This window comes from Aptenodytes forsteri, unplaced genomic scaffold (genome assembly GCF_000699145.1).
Source record: "Aptenodytes forsteri isolate BGI_AS27 unplaced genomic scaffold, ASM69914v1 Scaffold137, whole genome shotgun sequence".
In the NCBI taxonomy this organism is placed as follows: domain Eukaryota; kingdom Metazoa; phylum Chordata; class Aves; order Sphenisciformes; family Spheniscidae; genus Aptenodytes; species Aptenodytes forsteri.
In genome coordinates, this window is record NW_008796221.1 from 3341670 (window position 1) to 3363267 (window position 21598).

The following is a 21598-nucleotide window of genomic DNA, read 5'->3' on the forward strand; positions in this document are numbered from 1 at the left end:
TGGACAGTCTTCACTGCAGGCACCGAGCTGATGTGGAGGTGTGGACGTCAGTCCTGACAACTCCAGGGTGGGATCCTCCACTGGCCCAGGCAAGTGGCTTCTGCTCAAGGTTGGAAATCACAAGGTGCATCACTCAAGGGACAGTAATGCGTGACCTCTTCACAAGAGGTCTTCAGGCTGTTGGCATCAAGAGACACGAGCTCCTGCTGAGAAATGGGGACTGTACTGCCCACGTTGTTGTGACACCCTTTAGAATTTTTTAATTACTAAAAAAAAAAGTGAGGTCATGTGAACACAAGTGCCTGCAAATAACCTCTGGACACAGCTATGTGAAGATGTACAAAATGGCCCATCTAGGGCAGGCCGGGGGCTGCAGCCCCCCATGGGGTTCCCAGGTGCTCACAGCAGCACTGAGCTGTGGATGTGGCCCCAGGGTCCCAGCACGCTCCACTGGAAACCAGACTCCAGGGCATGCTTCCCCGCCGTCCCCATCGATGGCAGTGACCATTGCCAGCTGCTGCCTGTGACTTGTTTTCTAGAAATCTTGATAAGATCAGAGATGGTGAAGCAGCAGCTGGGGGAAGCAAGTTTTTGCACCTGGTCTTGGTGCTTTGATTTGCAGTCTGTGCTCCCTGCAGTGGAGAGAAAGCATCATCCGGTATCTCCTCTCTGCATGTCCCCAGTAATCACACTGGGTCCAGACCGCTGGGGCAAGCTAAGGTAGGTGCCTATGTTTGGGCAGCATCTCAACCCCTCAGTATTGGGTACGGTCCCACCACCCACAGATACCCATTGGGGATTATGCACTGCAGAGAGTCTGTAGGACTGGGTCTTCTGAGACTGCTTACCCCACGCTTTAAAAAAACACAACAGTTACTCATTTAATTTAACATAATGCCTGAAACAAGCACAGGAGAGGTGTAGAGGATAGGAAAAAGCTCAGCGTGTCTCTCTTGGCCTTGTGCAGGTCCCTATGAGGATTACAGAGAGCAGGAGCTGTGCAGTGAGCATCATCTGCTCGGGGGGCAGTGCCAGCCCCTTTACAGGACTCTTCCAGCTGTTGCTTCATCTATGAGCTATATGCAGCTCTACACAAGCCTGCACGTGAATGTGTACATGTGCGTAAAAATCCTTGCTAAGGTAGTAAATAAAAGGATTACAAATTTCATCAAACTCGAGTCTCCTAGGCATTCTGCTGGAGCTTTTCCAAAGCCTGGCAACCCAAATGCAGGACTCGGCATGCTGAGCTCTGCGCCGACTTCAGCCCGCAAAGCACATTTCTGGTAGGAAGCTCCAGGCTCCCAGGAAGCCTCTGAGATATGGTGTGGCTGCAGAGGCAGCTCGAACAATGCCCTTGCGCGGTAGATATTTAAAGTTTATGTGTTTCATATATAAAGGAGATGACAATTTTACTATCATCACTGTTTTAATTGAACAAACAGAACAGAGTGCAGTTAGTAAAAGGCATTGTATGAGATTGAAAGTTAGGTTGTGTTGCTATCTCCCCTTTACAAGAAGCGTACCTTTGTCAATATTTTTCTGTGTTGGATTTGAGTATCAAGCCCTATTGTAAAAAAACAATTTAATTGAACTAAGATGAAAAAAAGTCATGTTTTTATCAAATACTCATTGCAGACATTGGCAGAAAGTTGTTTTTCTCAGTTTTTAGTCTTTGTTACGTACCTGGTGCCGAAACATCTGTTCACTGAAAATTACTCCATTGCCATTTAAGAATAGGTTTCGTAATCTTAATTTAACACCTGGGTCTTAAACTAGTCATGTAGGCTGCTTTTATAGGAGGTGTTTATGGTGTGGAGAGAAAGATTAACAGATGTTTCTTTTCCTTCTGTGATAAGTGTCTAAAGGAAGTCAGACAAATTCTATGCTAAAGGAAATACAATTTTCACTTTGAGTTTCATAATTTCAATTGACCGGTGGTCTTAAAATATTGTAATGTATATTGATTGTTTCCAGAAAATTGCCCTTTTGGCAAGGTCTGCTAGCATGTTAAAATGCAGCACAACTCTAGTAATTCTAGGCTGGGATCTTATCTTAACACTCATACTGAAAATCATAACGCTGAGGAGTTAGCAATATGCTTACAGGTTAATTTGAATCAATAGCTGATTATTCAGAAGAAATTTGCTAGCTCTGCAAAACTTTCAACCTTACAAATTGCTGACTGGTTTTATCATCATAGTGCCTCACTACCACCGGGAAACGATGCCAGGAAATCATGTTTGAACAAACCCTTTGTTTTTTTGCTGTGGAGGAGTTAAACATTTGATGCTCTCCGACCCCGATCTCAAGCAGTAAAGAAAATACTTCTGCAAAAATGATTTCTGTTCTGTGTAGGACGATGTATGACACTCGCTTGTTCCTAGCATCCTGCAATAAGACATTAAACAGACTGATCTTCATACAGCCCTCGGCATCCATTATATTGTCTTGGCTGTAGTATGAACTGCTCTGACACACCTTAGTTTAAATTAAGTGATATGCAAATATGGCATATATTAAATTACAGTAGCTCAAATGGAAGTGAGTTCTAAATATTTAAAATCAGAGGGAAAGGTAGCAGAGCTGTCAGAGTAAGTGAAAGATAAAGTGGTTCATAGATCCTTATGAGCTTGAAGCAAACGACTTGAGCTAGTCGCTTACTTCTTTGGGATTTCTCCCCTTAGGTTTCTACAAGACTACATTCAATAAACATGTATGAGTGTTACTTTTTTCTTTAAGATCAGGAAAAAAACATTACTGAAAGAGAAATGCATTGATCACGGTGGTATAAAAATTACTCATGGATACTCTGTGTGCGTGCACATGTGTTTGTGAATAGATGCAGCTACAATCTTTTGTAGTCATAAGTTGCTAATCAGCAGGTCCTGACTGAAGAATTTGGCTAGAAAATTTTCCTGTCAAAAATGTGATTTCACTTAAGTCCGAGTATGCCACAGAAGAATGTCTGATTGAGTTAAACACTCAATTAAAGAAAACAATACACCCAGTTCCAAAATGACATTTCGAAACAGAAACCTATTGTTTAACTTAGTAAATGCTCCTTTGAAAACCCTCAGATCTTTGACCAATTATTTAAAAAAACTTATTTTCCTCTGCTATATTTTCTATGGGAGGTACTGCAGTGTCCTGCTCTGCTTACCCGGGGACAGATTTGATCCCTGTCTAACTGATCTTTGAAGTAAGCAGCCCTGTCGGTGTTAACTTGCAGCCCTTCACCCTGGCCTTCGTCCACTCCTCTGTATGAAGGGAGAGGAATCAACCATTTGTCTTGAAGGCCATTTCCAACCCAAACTGGTTAAGGCATCTAAATGTCTTGCAGTAAACTCAGCATCTGTGTGGTTTCACAGTGCAAAATGAACCACTTTTCCCAATTTCTAGTCACGTAAGCATAGGTAAGGCATTTAAAAAGAGCTTACAGGACTTCATGTCTTTCCCTCCCTATTCAACAGATACTATGTTAGGTGGAGTATAAAGCCATTGCTAGCTGCTGGATAATATCTGAAACACTTCTGCATCCCTAGATGTGCCTGCATGTTTCTTGTTGTTCTTGGAGAAAATTGGATTAACCAGCCATATGCTAAAATTAGATGTGTTACAGCTACTCAAGTGTGCTATCAGATTTAAGAGTGTGCTGGTTAGAGCCGAAATCTCCAGAGCCAAGCTATACTTTGAAGATTGTGTTTGCATTAGCCTGTTTGAGTACATCAGAAGCAAAACTGCTGTAGCAGCATCATTAGCACGGGACTGCATAGGAGTAGGCTCACATGGTGGCTGTAGGAATAGTTGGACATTAATGAAGGAGGTGGTAGAGGAGTGAGAACTCCACTGTGGCTAGATGTGATACTGGGGTCCTTTGGGCAAACACGATGCTGGGCATGACATGCTGGATCATTCTGGCACAGTGTTTACTCTGTTTCTAGCAGGTGATGGGAATCAAGGCGTCTCCTGTTTTCACATCCCAGTTCATTGGCGGTGATAATCAAGTGTCACATGAATCCTTTTATGGATGTGCACGCACCATCATGAGATGTGCATGCACTCACCACAGAGACTGAAGCCAGCGAGTGCTTGGTAAGCAGGCGTTGCATGAGGCAAAGAAGTAAAACCTGTGCACTGATCTATTTGCCTGGTGGCCCACAGTGTTCAAGGCGCTCCTCACTACCTAGAAGGCTTTATATGATCTTGTCCCGGGCTTGCTTACCTCCTCGTGAGAAGTCATCACAGCTGAAGTCAGTTGAGGGTTTGATCCCCGCCATGCTGTAAAGGGAAGATGCTCTTTGCAAGGGCCTTGGATGTGCTCTGTGCCAGGGTGTGAAATAGCCAGTTGGTGGTGGCCAGGGCACAGGATACAGGACTCCTCCACTAAAGGCACTGGAGATGGTGGAGGTCCTGTTCCACATGGCCTTGGAGGGCAGAAGAGCAGTTTCTGTGGGTTTCTGGCTGGCCAAATTTAGTTATTAACGTGGTGTCCGGAAATTGGGACCCAGCATCTCATAGCAGCACTCAGAAACTGACTCTAGTGAGGAACAGAGATGATTTCAACTGTGGCTGAAGCGCTTGGCTAAGGTCATCTAGACTCTAAAAGAGAAGATCGCATGTAGCCAAACACTGGCATGCACGTGTCATTTGTGAGATAAAAGGTTTGCTCACAGGATGTGAGCTGTAAGAGGAGCAGTGATGCTTTTCTGAGAATTTAAAAAATGTTTCGGTCAGTGCCACAGTAAGGAGTTGTCCGAGGGCTGTAGCTAGAGAGACCGTACCACCAACATGTAGAAATGCCTCCCAAATTTTCAAAATGGAAAGAAAATAAAATCTACTGGAATCTTCCTATTCCAGTTCTGAGGGAGGCTTTTTCTTGTTTTCCTTTAAACCATGTGATTTTACTTACAAATAGAGATAAAATTATCTTCAGTTTTACCTTTTGGTTTGAAAACTGGTGTGGTCCTGTGCACAGTTAATGACTTTGGAAGATCACAAAGAAAGAGCAAGTGTGAAACCAGCCCTTTTGAAAGCCATTTTATGTATGTTGGATTCACCGTACTGAAGTAATGCAGAGCCAGCATTGCCTGCTTCTGGGCTTGATAGAGAATCCTAAACTGGATAAATAACCCACAGTAATGTTGTACAATTTTCTCATGGGTCCCACAAAGCTCAGTTTGGAAGTTTTGTAGAATTCTAGAAATGTGATGATTCTTCCAACTGTTGTGCTGTATTTAGAATAAATTACTTCTTTGCTCTTTACCATCTCCCAACAGGCAGCCATGGAGTTTGGGTTTTCACTTTGCAAACTAGTTAGTACTTAAATTCTCCTCTCCCCTTCTCCAGCATTTTCTGACTCCAGAGATTTTGGAATCCACATCACCGTGTAAATGCTACTAAAGCCATGTCATCTGCCTTTCCTGAGCATGCAAGGTATTCAGGAGTAGAATTACCAACATGGGGTGGTTTTTTTCACTTTAAGCTTTTTAAATCCGCAAGTAAATATAGTGATCTGATTTGCCAGCAGCAAGTATTCATGTAACTTGATCAGATCTCAGGATCTTTCAGAAAAACGGCATGCCGTGTAGCCTCTTTCTGTGCAGAGGAATTTGGACAATTCGTCATTATACTGAGGGCCTTATTAGTTGACAGAAGGTGTTAACTGACCTCCTTCAAACAGGAACTCGAAGCTTTGCCTGCAGGGAACGTATTCCATGGTGAGTTGACTACTTAAGCACTTTCGATGTCTCTCTCCGTGTCAGGGTATAATTCAAAGAACAAAGGACCATTTTGCTCAATTGTGCAGGCAGCAGAAGTTATTTTTGTCTCTTGCCTATCATATTCTCATTGTACAAGAAAGGCATTTTGTTGAGGAGCGATTTGTTCTGCTGAGGCTCTTTGTGTAATTTTTGAACTGAAGACCACCACTGTGTTTTGGCATTGAAGCAAACAATGTACAGTCTTGAAAACGGCTTTGTGTTTTGCCCTTTTTTCAAGGGGGCATGTGCTTGGGGTGTGTGAATTGATTTATGGACCTTTTTGAGCCATTAACCTCCTTCAAGGATGCCTGGTAAATGGATGTGTAAGTGAAGGCTTTTATCAGGTATCGCAGTACTTTTCCTGTTTAAGGAATGTGTGCTTGACCTGCTTCGGGTGTACTCTGCCACAATGTTAGATAGATGACCGGCCTATTTTCAAGGCCTCTCTTTTTGTTCTTTGCTGCCATCCCTTTATTAAAAGCTTTGCAGGTTAGTAATTTCCTCTGCTGCTGCCTGCATAATTAAGGAGGAGGAGAGGTCAAGTGGCAGCCCTGCTGCATGGTAACGCTTCTCCTGATAGCGTTATTGTGTACAAAGTGTGTCTGTGCTTTTAGAAATGACCGTGCATCAGTAAGTTGAGTAACTTCTCTTCATGGCAGGTTAGTGCCAAAGAAGTGCATCTTTATTCTAAAAGCTTGTTAAAAAAGGGTGTTGCCCAAACCTTATCACTCCAGTTTGGCAACCACCTGGAGCCCCTGGGTCTTACCTGACTAGCATATAAAGATAGGTAGGTGTTCACAGTTACCAAAGTAAGAATGAAAGTCCATTTCAGGAAGGTGTGAATACTAACTCCTGAGTTGGTGCTCAAAGTGTGAAATAATTAAAAAATAAAAAATAAAAAATCTGTTAATTGTCCTCACTCCCACTTGAGGTTGACAAGCAGCGTGTAGGCTCTTGGTCGTTAGCACCCATATTGTAGAAGACACCTCTGTTCTCCCTCAGACAGGGCTGCCCATGACCACATTCTTTGTTCTATTCTACTTTTCACTGCCTGATTTTTTTTTTTTTTTTCCATTTTCTGTATACCCAAAACGTCAGACCGGTGCCAGGCTCCTCAATGCATGTTGTGAATGTTTTCCCACCATCTGTGGCAGGAGCACATCCCGAGCCAGGCCCTGTACCTCTGCACAGAAGATCTCTCCAGGGCTGTTACTCCATAAATTTGTCATGTACTTCTTTGAAGCCACCTCAGCTTTTAGCACCCATGGTGTCTTGTGGTAGGGAGCTCCACCGCTTAACTAAGTGCGCTGTAATCAGCTATCTCCTTTTATTGTGCTGTTTGTGGGAGGTGCAGGGGAGGGAGGTTGATTTTTTTTGGTCTGCTGGATTCCTCAGTTGACCCCTACTCCTGTGGTGGAGGAGACAGTAAATGGTTGTTCCTTGTTCACTTTTTCTATTTCACTCATGTTTTGCTCTTAAACCCCTCTGCTACGTGCCTGCCTGTTGTTTCTTTTCCCATCTGGAAAGCCTTACTCTACTTACTCTTCATTGTAGGAGTGAAACTGGGATCTTTGTCTTCAATTGCTATCCAACTGACACCCAAACATTGCAAGAAGTGTCCATCCTTGCTCCATTATTGTGCCTGTTTCTGAGACGTGCAAATCCTGGTCTCCCCTAGCGTTATTTCCTTGTCTCTCTCCCCTTCCACACTCAGCCCTGGTTTCCCCATACCCAAGCAGACACATCCATAATTAGCTGATTATAAGCCAGACACAGACCACTTCAATACTCATTTCCCTACTTCATTACAACTGGTTGAATTATTTTTTTCTCTCCCTGCCAATGTCAACATCATTTCCTTCACTGTAGCCTTCACGCATGCCTTTTTCTCCTTCCAGCTTGTGATTGCAACCCTCGTGGCATCCAGACCCCGCAATGCGACCGTGCCACCGGGCAGTGCATCTGCAATGAAGGGGTGGAAGGGCCGCGCTGCGACAAGTGCTCCCGGGGCTACTCGGGCTTCTTCCCCAACTGCGTGCCATGCCACCAGTGCTTTGCCCTCTGGGACGTGATCATCAGCGAGCTGGCTAATAGGACCCAGCAGTTCCTGGATAGGGCTAATGCCCTCAAAATCACTGGAGTCACTGGCCCGTACCAGCAGACACTCAACACCCTGGAGGAGAAGCTCAGTGAAATTAAAACCATCATCACTCAAAATCCAGCTGCTGAGCCCCTGAAGAACATTGGGAATCTCTTTGAGGAAGCAGAGTGAGTACAGTCACAGTTATGTGGGTAAGTCTAGTGTGGGAAGGAGTGGGAGAGCCAGCGAGCTGGGATTTACTTGAGTGACTGATGCCCACACGCTGAGCTGAGGACACCCCAGTTCTGCTCCTCCAGCTGGGCAAGGTACGCTGCGGCTCCTAGCGCTGGTGGAGCACCTCAGCATGCCCAGAGCTGGCAGTGAGCATCATCCCACGAGTGGAAACCTGGCTGGGGAAGGTAGGAGCAGCATACCTACCATGCTCTGGGCAGGGGTTGTCCTGCTCCCACTGTGCACCAGGCAGCTAATTACTGCGGAGCCACTCACGCTTGCCTTGTGCTCCCCCGGGGCAAAGGACAAACACTGCTATTACATGAGAGAATGAAGAGGGGAGAGATTAAATTCCTGGATTTCAGTGTGTAGCCGATGAGTTGGAAACTTGGGCTCCTTTCTGCACTCTTGAGTGTGTGTGTGTGGAAGCACCAGCTTTAAAACAAGGATTGTTTCCATTTTTCTCAGGGTAGGAGCCTTGTATTTTGTTTTAGGGCTAAGTATACAAAAGATGGTAGTTTGTGCTTTTGGATGTGGGGCACTTTAACATCAAGTAGGATTACAAATGCTTTCTAGCCCTGTGTGCAACTGCTCGAGCTTGCTTGTGCTTTGTAAAGGGGACTGCACAAAGCGAAGGGGCGAGGATTAAAGCACAAATGTCTCAATTAGGGATACACTTGTGCCCTGCAGCTCCCCCTCTCCAGCTGGAGAGCTGGGGGGTTGCTGCTGCATTTGGCCTCTGTGTGTACTGAGGGAGGGCAGAGCAGCTGAGGAGCTGCTTTTCCCTAACATACATATATGTATCTGTTCTTGCTCCTCTCTGGCTGCCTGGGCTTTGAAGGACTCCTGGAAAACAGCAGGCTGTTGGGCTATTGAGAGAGCTGTAAATTGATCACAGAGCTTAAATACTGCCTGATTCTTTCAGAATGAGGAAACACTGGGATTGGTGGGATCACCATGGATGGGAATAGCTTCCTATGCCCACTTCTGTTCCACAGCAGCATTGATGTGTAACATACACTTGCCTTTCCTTTTAGGGTTATCCCACTAGCTAAAGCCTGCTCTGTGGCTCATTGAGGCCATGCTGAATGCTGGGGGCAGGAGGTTTTCCTTCATAGTCCTAGAGAAACGGCTGGTGAGGAGGGATCTTTACAGATGAGTTAAAAGAATCCATTGTGTTAAAACTAAGGCTTCCCCCCCCGCCCCACTTCCTGAAGTTCAAATCTGTCCCATGAGCTCGCAGTAATCAAAACTGCATTTGTAGCTGTGTGGGATGGGAAGCAAATTATGTATGGATCATAGTAGTCAACTCTGACCTATGCAGTTGCCATGATACAAGAGCATTACACCAGTCCTCTGGAATCTGCCTCCAGTTACTCTTACACAAAGCAGCTGTTTTCTGAGCAATTTGGTGCTTTGAGTTTATAAACATGCTGTAGATTAAAAAGTAGTTTTGTATGATAAAGGAAACAAAACAGTATGCTAGGTAGGCATGTTGTTACAAATCACTTAGAGCTCCACTGAGGGAGGACAGGTCCTGCCGTGGGAGAAGCTCAGCATGGCTCTAACCACCACTCTTCAGTGAGGTGAAGCACCGAGGCTTACAACCCTTTCTCCTCCCCTGGCTGAGACCTGTGCCTCTGTTTTACAGAAAGCTGACAGCAGATGTTACAGTTAAGATAGCCGACATAGAAGAAAACCTGTCAGCCTTAGCAGTGAAGAGCAATAGCACAGACACTGATGTGAGCGTGCTGGAGACAGATGCCAAAAGCCTAGACCATGTCGTGAAAGAGCTTGCAGAACAGCTAGAGTTCATCAAGATCTCTGATGTTCGGGGTAAGTGTCGCAGGGAGGGGGAGAAAGCAGTGGGGTGGCCAAAGATTTAATTAGTGCATGGTTTTAAATACCAGGTTAATCTTCTAACTTGTAATAAAACACAGTTCCTAGGAGGGCAATTTCTTTCTTTGCATTAGCAGAGTTGCTGATGCAGCAGGAATTTTGTTTTGCCCCCTTAGCCCCTCTCTCCCCCACTGCCCATTGCAAAGCCGGCTCAAGTTCTTGGGGCACAGAGTTGTCTTAAAGGCTCTTGATTAATATATTTTAGATGAGACACAACAGCTGAAAGTGCGGCAGATTCCAAGATACACCTGGACATCTCCCTTGCTCTCCCCAGTCTGTTAAATTGCTGTTTCTGGTTGGAAAAACTACCTGGGTCTTTCTTGGTGACTAAAAGCACGCTCTAACGGCTCAGTTCTTCCAAGCCACCCAAGCCTTGCCTGCCCATTGGCACACTGAAATGGCCCACGAATCAAAATTTGCTGGAGAAAGAGGAATGTCACCGAATTCTGTGGAAATTTTGAAAGCTGACTTCGTTCCAACTTGAAACAAAAGATTTTTTTTTTTTAATTTCCTGCTTTGGAGGAAGTCTGAGATTGTGAAATCCCACATTCACTGGAAACAGAGTGAGGCAAGTAGGATGTAGAATGGGGGAGTCCACGACTTGTGGCACTCTGCTGAGGAAAGCTGCCCAGAGGTGCAGAGTGTGGCCACCCCCGTGGGGTCCCTCACACCTCCTCAAGGCCTCTCTGGGAGTCATCCAAAACTAACAGTTCCATAAATCAGCTTCTTTCATCAAGCAGTTGTTTTTTAGGGAAGCTCTGACCAGTTTCCAAGCAGTGACTCCATAAGCCAGACATCCCAGGGCAAGCAACAAGAACTAATGGGATAAGTGAATCCTTAGAAAACAGGCTGTTGCCTATAAACCTAAAAGGCTGGATCTCCTTTTGCCTTCAGGGCAAGCAGAATTCAGTCACTAGGGTCAGAGAAAGACTTAACTTCAAAATCCAGCAAACTTGACACACGGTCAACCAAGCAAGAAAATGAACTACTTTTTTTTTTTCCCCACAACAGGCCAAACTCTGTCATCCTTGCAATGGCACTGAATATAGCTGCAAAGGCTAGCGTTTCATTTAACTTGATACTCGTATTGCTAACCCTGATGTGTCATCTGCCAACCTCCGTAATATAAAATACTTTGGGTTACTTAACAGATTTCTGAGCAACTCTGTCTGATTTCTGCAGGAGCCTTGGATAGTATCACCAAGTATTTCCAGATGTCCCTGGAGGCAGAGGAGAGGGTCAATGCCTCCACTGTTCACCCCGATAGCACCGTGGAGCTGTCAGCACAAACGCGGCAGGAAGTGGAAGACTTAATCAATGAGAAGGAGGCCCAGTTCAAGGCTAAACAAGAGGAGCAGTCGCGCCTTCTGGATGAACTCGCAGGCAAGCTGCAGAGCCTGGATCTTTCCAAAGTGGCTGAGAAGGTATGCGGCTGAGAATCGCTGGTATAAAACCTGTAGCAAAAATAAAGTCGGGTTTGTAAAGAAGTGACGGGTGGGGAGGAACTGTTTAGAGCTTCATAGTGTGAGATACAGTTTGTTCATGAAAAGTGCACATTTCTTGGATGACAGCGTATTTTCTGGGCTGGAACAGAGCTGTTTAATTGGTGGACTCTGAGACCTGCTGGCTTTCAGGCACCAGCCTTTCACGTTGCGCTCCCTTCTACCCTTCCCAGCCCTGACAGAGCACCCATCTTTTCATCACCCTGGCTCCAACCCAAAGCCCTTTGCTGTGGACAGAGCTCCCACATGCAGAAAAGTGCAGTGAGTCTGCTGGACTGAGAGCCATCCTCTTAAGCCTGTCCTCAGTTCATGTGCTTTCTTTCTCTAGGCTACTCTCGTCCTTTTTGCAGCTCTGTAGGGTACACGCTATGCCTGTGCAGCACCCAGCCAGGCAGCGCTTCTACTCGTGCCAATGGGCCGCCCTCCTCAGCATCACCACGCTCCCATCCTCGTGCTTGAGACAAAGCAGAACTTACAGGGAGCTGAAGTCAAAAGGGTATTTTTTTCTGTTGAAGCTGCCTGCTCATCTGTAAATATGATCAAGGGTGGCTTTTTCTTGGGAGAGGCTGGGTGTTCCCTCGGTTTCGCTTTGAAGTCGGCCAGCTGCATTGAGAGAACAATCCTGCATGAAGGCAGGCTGCAGGGGACTGCTCATTAACTCCCCTGGGCAGGCCAGGCCTGTGTTCGAGGATGAGTTCTTCACACGCTGAATTGTTCCCTGTCCTTTACAACTACGGTCATCCCTCCCGACTCCCCCAGCCCTCCTTTTTTCACGGGAGGGAAAAAAAGAGACATCTTTTTGTTTCGCTTCCCTTCCCCTACATTCCTGCCTAACTGTTCTTTGAGGACTGAAAGTCTTGGGTAGATGTTTATCAAGGCCATAAACACTGAGTTGCTTGGAGGTGTAATCACGGGACACCAAAAAAAAAAATCTTTTTGCTTTCTAGCTACTGCTGGGTTGCATGCCAAACAGGTAAGAGGGACTCATTTACACTTCACAGGAGCCAGCTGCAGCTAACTTGGCACAGCTCCTAGGTTTTCCCAGAGAGGTTTTTTTGGCTGCAAAGTATGTCAGTTAGTGACTATAATTTGGCAAAAGGGGTGGGGTGGAAAGGGAAAAGAACTTTCCAATTTTTCGAATTTTCCCTCTGGCTAAAACAACTCCTGAGTGATTTCATTGTCCAAACAATTGACCAAGTAGTGGGTAGTTCTCAGTGCGGTGTTGCTGACTGAAATAGTTTTGCTTTTAAAAAAAAAAAATAAAGTCTACCCTGAAATTTTCTATAGGAACACATCCTTGCCAAATTCACAAATTGGAAAGTGTTCTGGAAAGATGAAATCAGAGCAACCATTTGGTAGAAGGGAATGGGACAGCTTTTTAAGGGAGATGAAAAAAAGTTTCCTGTTCAACTTGGAGCATTTCAGCTTCTATTACATTTCTAGCGCATTAGAGCAAAGGAAAAGGTACTACTCTGCACCAAACACTTTCTTCCTTATAAAATAGCTTCTTGGGATGGCCACTTTTTCCTCCAACAGTAGTGAAGACTGATTGCAAATAAAAGGCATACAGACAGTAATAGCTTCCAGCTTGAAACCAAAGCTTAAAGGCAGCTTTCCTGGGAAAGATGATGTACAGGAAAAGTGCATGATGAAAGCGAGGCAAGGCTTCCCTCATAACCTCCAGCTACTTCAGCATCAGGGAGCTGCATATTTGTAACCAAGTTAAACGCGGGAGGGTGCAGGGGGCACAGAAGAAAGATTAAAGTCACTGGCATGGACCCGCTGCAGGAACCACCTCCAGCTTGCAGCTCTACTTCAGCTTCCTTCCCTGCGGTACTTGGGATGCTACTGCAAGGGGCAGAAACAACATAGTGTTTCTGTCATGGTAGAGCAGTGTCCTACTCCACCCCCCTCACAGCTCAGCGATGGAAATAAAGCCATGACTGTTTCCCTTGTCTAATCTGTCTCCGCAGACGTGTGGCACTCCCGCAGGAGCCTCTTGTGCCGAGTCCGAGTGTGGCGGTTTAAACTGTCGAACAGATGATGGAAAGAAGAAGTGTGGAGGACCTGGCTGCGATGGGCTGGTGACCGTAGCTCACAACGCCTGGCAGAAAGCCATGGATTTTGACAGAGACATCCTCAGTGCATTAGCAGAAGTTGAGCAACTCTCCAGAATGGTAATATGCCCAATCAATGGTTAGATATTAAAAAAAACACCACAAAACACCCCACACTTTTAGTTGTAACACAAGTTTAGACACTAATTGACAAAGTATGTGCCTGGCTTACTTCAAAATACTTTTCAGTTGTGTAACTTCATCATGCTTGTAAAGATCCTCAGAAAAGGAGCTTGCTAAAGTGAAACTTCATGGGTAACTCTAAACATTAGCCTGAGTTGTTTAAACTAGCATTGGTGGTATGGATCATGGCCAGCTTTTAAGAGTGTTCTGTGAGTTTTATGAGAAAAAGCATTTCTCATTACTATTACCTCTGACTCCAACTGAATTTTTGTTTTAAAGCAGGCCTTAAAGCATAAGCAAATACACAATCAAGCCTTCTATTTTCCTCTTTAGGTTTCTGAGGCAAAACAGAGAGCTGATGAAGCAAAACAAAATGCGCAAGAAGTTTTGCTCAAAACCAATGCTACAAAAGAACAAGTGGACAGAAGCAATGAAGATCTGAGAAATCTTATTAAACAGATTAGAGACTTCCTAATGCGTAAAAACCTTACATTTAAATAATTTTAATTCTGGATTTGTGGAAACTATCTTTAGCTCTGAATCATCTTCTTAAGGGGTAATGCAATAGTTGTGTGTCATCCCCCTGCTTTCAGCCAGACTCAGTGTGTATGATGAAATCTGGAACCAAGAGAAAACCAAGACAATAGGAAAGTGAGAGCAAACTGTTGCATGCTTATTGTGTTCGTTTCAGCTGAGGCTGTTGTACTGCTGTAGCTTGCCAAGTGTGTTCCTAAGTTCTGGCTAGAAAGACAAAGTACTATTAAAGGGGAGGGAAGTCAGCAACTGAGTTTCTCTCTCTGTAAGAAAGCAGGTAGAGGTTAAGTGAGGGCCTTGTTCACTAGCAAGCAGCAGCATGGCAAACCCATTCCTTCTCTGTTTGCACAAGGCCAAGTATACTGTTAGCACAAATACATTTATATGTGCAGCTGTTGGCTTCATTTCCTGTGGGCTGGCATCTCCCCCCCACAGCCCCAGCATAGTGTAGCTAATCACCGAGATCTTCAAATGGCTTCCGAGAGCTATGCCAGCAGGGCCTATGTGCCTGCTGGGCCTCTCCTGAGAGGGAAGTTTCACCCTAAGGAAGCAGTTTTAACACCCTGATTTTCTTTAAGTCCAGGGGAGGAAGTTTTCCCATGATTTTCCTTCATAAGGGAGCAGTTGGACAAGAATTTGAGTACTGAGACTTGATGGGGGGGAAGCTTTTACTTACATCTTTGTCATTTGTGTCCATCTATTAGAAGACAGCGCTGACCTGGATAGCATTGAGGCGGTGGCTAATGAAGTGCTGAACATGGAGATGCCAAGCACTCCCCAGCAGCTGCAAGCCCTGACAGAAGATATTCGTGAGCGTATAGAAAGCCTTTCTGATGTTGAGGTCATTCTGCAGCAGAGCGCTGGAGACATTGCCAGAGCAGAAATGCTACTGGAGGAAGCTAAAAAAGCAAGGTATGCAACGCTGTTCTGTATGAGCTGTTTTCCATCATCAAGAGCTTGACTGAGACTTTAATTTCATTGTATCAGAAAATGCAGAATTTAAACTCACCCCAATGCAGATTCTCATTCCTTCACTAAGGGGCAAAAATGGCCCTTTGCAGTGTATGACTAGTTCTTTTTCCAGTTCCAGGTAAAAGCATTGTTAGCGTTAACATAGTCTTGCTCCACAGCAAAGGTGCAACAGATGTTAAGGTCACTGCAGACATGGTGAAAGCAGCACTGGAAGAAGCTGAAAAAGCTCAAAATGCAGCTGAAAAAGCCATCAAACAAGCTGACGAAGATATTAAAGGAACTCAAGACCTGCTGACCTCAGTGAGTTCTTCATGAGTATTTCTTAAGATCTAGAAACAGCACGAAGTCTGATATTTAGAAACTGATATAAGTATCTAGGGAAGGCTCTTTGGTACTGCAAATCAAAGACTGCACTTAAAATTAATCTAAACCATTCTTGCCTTCACATAAACTTTTGAGTTAGTATGACAGATGCTAGGGGACCATTTGCTCTTTAAAAAAAAAAAAAAGGGCTTTTCTCATCCCATATCCTGCACCACTGAAGTTAATGAGCAGGACCATAGCCCTCTAACACAGCAGGTGTGCCAAGATCACTGGAAAGTCATACCTGTCACCACATTGGCAGTGTGTTGGCATAGCCATGCTATCAGTGTCATCTACCACTGCAGCATGAGACTAAAATAAATGAATGCTGGATTAAAGTGGTAATTGCTATAGTCTTGTTAGATAATGTATTTTCAGACTTCATCTCATAGCCCTCATGAGACCATAGTGCTATCTATACCCGTGAAGCTTGGCCAGCGTAGAAGATACGCAGCTTCACAAGTCCGTTATTACATGGAGTCAAATGTCAAACTTCAGTTTTGCCTGTGGATTAGGCAACTCTTGCACATGTAATACAATCAGGTATTTTTTAACCATGTTCCTTAATGCTTTTGCAGCCCCATACGTACCCCATCTTCAAGCAGTGGGCTCTTTCACCTTGACTGCAATTGGCCACTTATAAAAAACCAGTGTTTTAGTTTTGTTACATCAGATCTATGGACATGAACTAATTAGCTGATCAGGGCTTATCCAGAAAGCTTAACTATTATATTCAGTGTCTTTTGAAAATGTAACTGTTGTCCCTCTTTCTTAGATTGAATCTGAAAATGCAGCATCTGAAGAAACACTGAACAATGCTACCTTACGTCTGTTTGAGCTAGAGAAGAGTGTTGAAGACCTTAAGCAAAAGGCTGCCACAAATTCAGAGAACGTGGACAATATAGAAGAAAAAATTATTACTGCAAAACAAAATGCGGAAGAAGTTAAAAAGGTGAGAAGCTCAGGAAAGATGCTAAGGGAAAGCCAAAAAAACCTCTCACCCCAGGTTTGGCTAAAGGAACATTAGTGAATACGTGTGAATCCATTTCATTTATTGGTCAAGTACCAGGGACAAAAAAACCCACCAAAAATATTTAATGCACTTACCAAAGATAGCTGCTTTTTACTTACTTTGGTACCAGATAGAGAGAGAAAGTAGTATTGGGAAGTTTTCATGTTCTAAAATAGCCGCAGGAAACCCGTCATGCTGTCATACCGGCAGCCTTTCATAGATTGGTTTCTGTCCCTCAGCTTTACTATCTGCCACAGGAGAACTGGTAACTTTTTTCCTCTTCCATAGAGTATTTATGGTTCTATGACAATGATAGGTTCAGGACAAACAACCCAGAATTTGGCATATACAGAATCAAACGACAAGAAAAATCATTAGCTCAATATAAAACCAGAGTAATTTCTAAATATCAGAGATGCAAAATTTGCTCTGTGACCATATAGCGTCGCTCCCAATGTCTGCGACACACCTTCGTAATAGCAAAAGAATGCTCATTAACAAAACAATTGACAAATCTGCCAAAGGAAGTTTCATTGCTCCAATCTGTTGTCTACAGTAAGCCCATCAAGTCTCCAGAGAGGCATTTGTTGCCAGGAGAGATGTATTATCCATCAAATCAATTATTTCCAAACACTAAGTAGTATTTCAGGTGGCTGTCAAGTAAACACAAGAGACTTCCAGTACTGCTACAGCTTCTTAACTTGTTTATTGGTTGAATTCAGTTGGGTCATAGAACTTCTTAATCTTAACCTTGCAGAGAAAAGCACAGCTGAGAAACCAACCTCATGACTTCTCCAGCACCTTCACCTACGCAAACTAGGCAGCTGTTCTCATTACTGAGAGGCTAACAAGGGTATTCCTCCCCAAATGCAAACATTCAACCAGAAGCAGTGCCAGTTCCTTACCATATGCAGCTTTCCAGCTGTACTAGGGGCCATGGCTCCCATTAGTTACAGTATTGTGTAACTGAATCCCATAAATCCTTGCCAAGTGTTGGTATTAAAGCCGTAAAACAGCCACAGATCTGCAAAAGGGCAACTGATGAGTCTCCACCCCAGCTCTTAGAGTCCTGAATATTCAGTAGGAAATACCCCAACACTGTTTCTGCTTTTGTTAACTGAGCTAGCAGTGTAGTCTCTCCTTACACCCGGATTAGTAAAGATAGAGGGAGGAAATGCAAACTCCCACTGCATTGTCTTTTGAATGAGCTCCATCTTGTGCTTGAATCTGGAACAGGTCCTCAATACCGAGCTGAACGACAAGTATAAAACAGTGGAAGATCTCATTGCCAAGAAGACAGAAGAGTCAGCTGATGCTAGGAGGAAAGCCGGCATGTTGCAAGATGAAGCTAAAGCCTTGTTGGCTCAAGCAAACAGCAAACTCCAGCTGCTCAAAGGTAAGGCTGTTCTGAGGAGGTAAGTCATCATCTTAGAGTATGGAGCAATGTCATGCTGTTAAACCGACTATTCATCAACAGTAAGGGGGGGGGGGGGAAGGAAGTTAATCCTTTGTTACTGAGGTTTAATCTGCTTTCCTTATTCTTATGGACACAACATAGTCTTCTGAATCAAAGATTTCTATAAAAAAGCTGAAATTTACAGTGAGACACAAACTTCTGTTATGGCACCTATCACTGCTCCAAGAACCACTACAGGAAAGCTACCATGCTTAGGACGAGGACTAACCCATTCAAAAGCAAGACTCCCATATCTTTAAACAATACTACCCCCACCCTACCCTGGAAAGATATTAAAACAAAAGGTAATCAGGATACATCAGTTCCAGTTTACAGATTAATTTAACATTTCCCATTGCCAATTAAAGTTGATTGAAACAGGAGGGGGCAATCCACCCATAACTACCAGGGAGGGAGCTAAGTTTTCCTTCTGTTTTTGCCAGGCCAGGAACTCATTCTTCCCCCTAGCTGCTCCTGCACAGTTACAAAGACTCACTGAATAGTCTTAACCATAACAAGCCAAAACATTTCACTGTTCTGTAAAAGCCACCATACAGCAAAGAATGACACTTATTTTCAACATGAATCAAAGTATACTTTTGGATTTCCACTTACGGAAAATTACTCCTTGTTGTTTCCTTAACACTGGGACATAAAGCAAAAAGGTGCCATTCCAGACCTTTTTTTCCCTAATCAGATTCCCTTCCTCAGTAAAAATAAATTTGAGTAGTAGTTTATCCGTAATGATAATGATTTACATTTTACTGCATTAAAACACCCTTAATTAAGCTGTTTTTCCCCTTCCTTTGTTGACAGACTTGGAAAATACATATGAAAACAATCAAAAAGTTCTGGAAGATAAAAGGTGCCATTCCAGACCTTTTTTTTCCTAATCAGATTCCCTTCCTCAGTAAAAATAAATTTGAGTAGTAGTTTATCCGTAATGATAATGATTTACATTTTACTGCATTAAAACACCCTTAATTAAGCTGTTTTTCCCCTTCCTTTGTTGACAGACTTGGAAAATACATATGAAAACAATCAAAAAGTTCTGGAAGATAAAGCCAAGCAGTTGGTGGAGCTGGAAGAGACAGTTCGCTCCCTCTTACAGACAATCAGCCAGAAGGTTGCTGTTTATAGCACTTGCTTATAAATGGGAGCAGGAAATGCTTGTGTTCAGGATGGATTTTACAAGTATTATGCTAGTTCTTTTTGACATTACACTAAGACCTGATAAAGTGAACAGGTTTTATATTGACTTTCAAGTCACAGAACCAAAGACAAGTAACTTTTTGATGTTGAAAATAAACAGTACTTTTGTATCACTGTACCTACCTAGTATGAATCATTAAGTTCCTTCCTATTTTCAGTAGCTGAAATGGTGCATCAATTAATCCTTTAGCAAGTCTTGTTTTTAAACTGGTTAGAGATCTAATAAAATCTTGGCTCCAACTATGTAATTCTAAATAAGGGTTCCAATTACTATGAAATATAGGATGGTCACTCAGAACAAAATTACAAGTGAATGAAGAAATACCATCCTTGTGTGGCTAAGCTAGCATTTGCACCACAGTAACTCAAAAAGGATTATTTACCCTCTGCATGATACCCATTTAGGCTTAACACTAGTTTCACATCACTGATTATGCAACACTTGATATGCAAAGTGGAAATGGAAGTCAGCACTGAAGGGGTCAATGTGGTTTACATTTTAAGCACCAAATTTATGTGATAAACCAAGCTTGGAAGATCAAACCTCTCTGGAAAAGGAACTACAAAAGTTCACAGGGCACTTAATGTGAATCAGTTAAGGAGCTGTACACAGACTTGCTCCCTAAGAACAGCTTGCACTTAAAACACAAATAAGGCTTTTTTCAAAGTGCAAAAATAACATCCAGTTCACCATACTTAAGCTCAAAGAGTTATCTGTAGAACAGTGCACCTTCAGACAATTGTACAGTACTGCACAAATGCATTTACAGCATTCATCAGCTACACAAATTAGCATCCAAAACTGCAACGTGCATTTACACATCCTGACTGCTAACTGACCTGAGGAATGCATCTGCATATATACTTTGATCAGCACCTTACCTAACCTTGACTAACATCATCAAAAGTCAGTCAGGACAACTATGGCAGAATATATCACCACCTAAGCAAACCGAAGAGCAGTATGTTTAAATAAATAATTACCCCTAAGCTCCGTAGGTTACAAATGCTAGAGCAAAATATCCATCACAGAATTGATTACCATACCAGCATCATACACCAGTTCACTGCCAGTATACTTAGCAGCTGTTACAAATAGAATTTGCAAACTTTGCAACATTCAGACTTAACTGCCATCAGATCATTGACAGGTGGCTCAGTAGCTCATCTTATTTTTATCCTTACAAACACTCTTCATACACTTAACTAGAACAGGAATGACAGTGAGAAGTAACAATACAGTAACAATTTTAAGGCCTTGAATTTTATTTTCAAGTGTCCGGCAAACTATAGTCTCCAGTATGATTTTAGTAGTACTCTTGATTAAAGTTTCCCTGACTTTCCAAACTTCATTTAACATGAACAAAATGAGATATGAGAATTTGTAACTGATGAACCTCAAGGCTGAACTGCAGTAAGGGAGGTGGAGGGGGTACACACAGAGCTGTTTCTGAAAAAGCAGGGCTTCTAGGAAGAACTTGCAAAGCACAAGATTAACAGTTAATAGCATTTACCTGCAGCAGGTAGAAGTGGTTCTGAAATGCCAAGATCTATTGGAAGAATGAAGTTTTTTTTCCCTCGCTGTTGTCTCACCTTTGCTTTCCCTTCAGTAGCTTCCTACTAACACCCAAAAGCAGATCCACATTAATTCACTGAACCCAGCATATCCATGAACTGGATTATCTCATATCCTGGTGATAAGCTTAATAAGCTGTCATGATTTAACCCCATCTACACTTAAAACGGGAGTTAAAAAAACCAAACCAAAATGCAGAACAGTATCACTGGTGTTTGTTGATTAACTGATATCTTAATAAAATGGTAACGGCATATATTTCCATCACTTAGTATGGATAATGGATCAATACTTGAATAAGAAGCTCTAAAGAAAGGTAGAAAGGTATAACCATCTCATCTACACACAAAACCAAGTAGCTTTTGCACCATTTTCTGAATGTACATTTCTCATCTATCATGTCATTGGCATAATGAAAAAGGACATGCACAATACCAGCAGATATTAAGGTTTTCTTCAAGGCAGAAGAGCCTAACAAAAAAACCCAAACAACCACACACACACCAAAAAAAAAGGCACCCTGCAAAACAAAACTTAAAATGAGCTACTGGAATTGGGCACATTCCATATACATGTTAGGGATCTTCCAAAGATGCCATTTGTTTGTGACTTTCTTCACATATTCGACAACCTAGACACTAAAAGAAGTAACAGGGCCCATCAGCAAACAAAACCCAAGAAGACCCTCCAGACACATTAAATATTTATTAAGCTCTCTTGCTACAAAAGGAGACAGAAAGAGAGCACAAAATAGAAAACAGG

General features: G+C 43.2%; 1 protein-coding gene across 1 annotated transcript in view; it reads left to right on the top strand.

Annotated features, from left to right (window-relative positions):
• LAMB1 (laminin subunit beta 1) overlaps positions 1 to 19508 on the top strand; it is a 42865-nt gene extending 23357 nt beyond the window's left edge. Inside the window, exons 22-31 of the mRNA XM_009289030.1 lie at positions 7658 to 8027; positions 9722 to 9906; positions 11152 to 11393; positions 13445 to 13648; positions 14045 to 14189; positions 14950 to 15157; positions 15376 to 15517; positions 16356 to 16532; positions 17829 to 17988; positions 19065 to 19508. Of these exons, the coding sequence (XP_009287305.1) occupies positions 7658 to 8027; positions 9722 to 9906; positions 11152 to 11393; positions 13445 to 13648; positions 14045 to 14189; positions 14950 to 15157; positions 15376 to 15517; positions 16356 to 16532; positions 17829 to 17988; positions 19065 to 19201 (1970 nt within the window). The 3' untranslated portion in view covers positions 19202 to 19508. The remainder of the gene's footprint in view (positions 1 to 7657; positions 8028 to 9721; positions 9907 to 11151; positions 11394 to 13444; positions 13649 to 14044; positions 14190 to 14949; positions 15158 to 15375; positions 15518 to 16355; positions 16533 to 17828; positions 17989 to 19064) is intronic.
• The last annotated feature ends 2090 nt before the right edge of the window (positions 19509 to 21598 follow it).